This window comes from Sinocyclocheilus anshuiensis, unplaced genomic scaffold (assembly GCF_001515605.1).
Source record: "Sinocyclocheilus anshuiensis isolate Anshui unplaced genomic scaffold, SAMN03320099.WGS_v1.1 scaffold1127, whole genome shotgun sequence".
Classification (NCBI taxonomy): Eukaryota; Metazoa; Chordata; class Actinopteri; order Cypriniformes; family Cyprinidae; genus Sinocyclocheilus; species Sinocyclocheilus anshuiensis.
The window spans coordinates 1,171,167-1,172,273 of NW_015546115.1; the positions used below are offsets into that span (position 1 = coordinate 1,171,167).

Below are 1,107 nucleotides of genomic sequence, written 5' to 3' on the forward strand. Positions count from 1 at the left end.
TATATTTATTATGTATATATAAATACACACACATGCATGTATATATTTAAGAAAAATGTTATGCTTATATATTAAATATATTTATATATAATATAAATATATACATGTAAATATTTTCTAAATATATGATGTATGTGTGTGTGTCTTTATATATACATAATAAATATAAACAGTACACACGCATATATTATGTAAACAAAAACTTTTATTTTGGATGCGATTAATCGTTGCCCCGCACTAAAATAAATACATTAGTACTTGAATGAACATTAATGCTAATAGTGAATTATTAAATCAACTTAAACTAACCCTAACACATTTTTTACTACTGTTTCTACTTGCTACTCAAGAAACTTGTCTAATTGCTTCACAGTTTTTATTTTCAAGGTTGATTATTGTTTTATTTTTAGCATGTATTCAAGATTTGTGCATGTTGTGGATATTATCAAGGTCCGACTGCAGTTTTACATGCAGAAATCTCTCTTACAGGTTTAAGTTGAATCTCCGTCAGTGTTTGTTACAAATCAACGCATATAACGAGCTGTTCGAGGCGGTCGAGGAAGTAAGAAAACAGGTGTTTGACTCCGAAAATAAAGAACATGAGAACATGCTTCTGAAGGTGATTTATCTAATTTTTAGGATCGTTTTAAGATGATTGAGCTTCAGAGGTTCTCAGTTCTGTTTGTTTTCTGTCAGTTGTGGGATCTGTTAATGCCGTCAGTGAAGCTGGAATCGAGGATCACTAAGCAGTGGGGAAACATTGGTTTCCAGGGCGACGATCCCAAGACTGATTTCAGAGGGATGGGGATGCTGGGCCTCACAAACCTCCTGTAAGTGCAGCTTCTCTGCTTATGAGAAGATGACGTTTCATTGCTTCCCTGATGTGTTTAACCTTTATTTTGGATTCGATTAATCGCGATTCATTTTTTGACAGCACAAATATATATATATATATATATATATAAAATGAGAAATACGTATAAAGAGCAATGAGTCTCACAAAACCTGTGAAGATCATGGTTCGATCATATTCAATTCCGAAATAAATAAAAATCACATTTTGATTAAGGAAAATAAAGCCACATTTTAGGACAGTGCTGATTTTTG

General features: G+C 32.1%; 1 protein-coding gene across 2 annotated transcripts in view; it reads left to right on the forward strand.

The window, feature by feature from the left end:
- Nucleotides 1-834, forward strand: part of LOC107700825 (ELMO domain-containing protein 2-like) — a 5,344-nt gene extending 4,510 nt beyond the window's left edge. For both annotated transcript variants that reach the window (XM_016502638.1, XM_016502639.1), the window contains exons 5-6: nt 490-619; nt 697-834. In XM_016502638.1, the coding sequence (XP_016358124.1) occupies nt 490-619; nt 697-834 (268 nt within the window). The remainder of the gene's footprint in view (nt 1-489; nt 620-696) is intronic.
- The last annotated feature ends 273 nt before the right edge of the window (nt 835-1,107 follow it).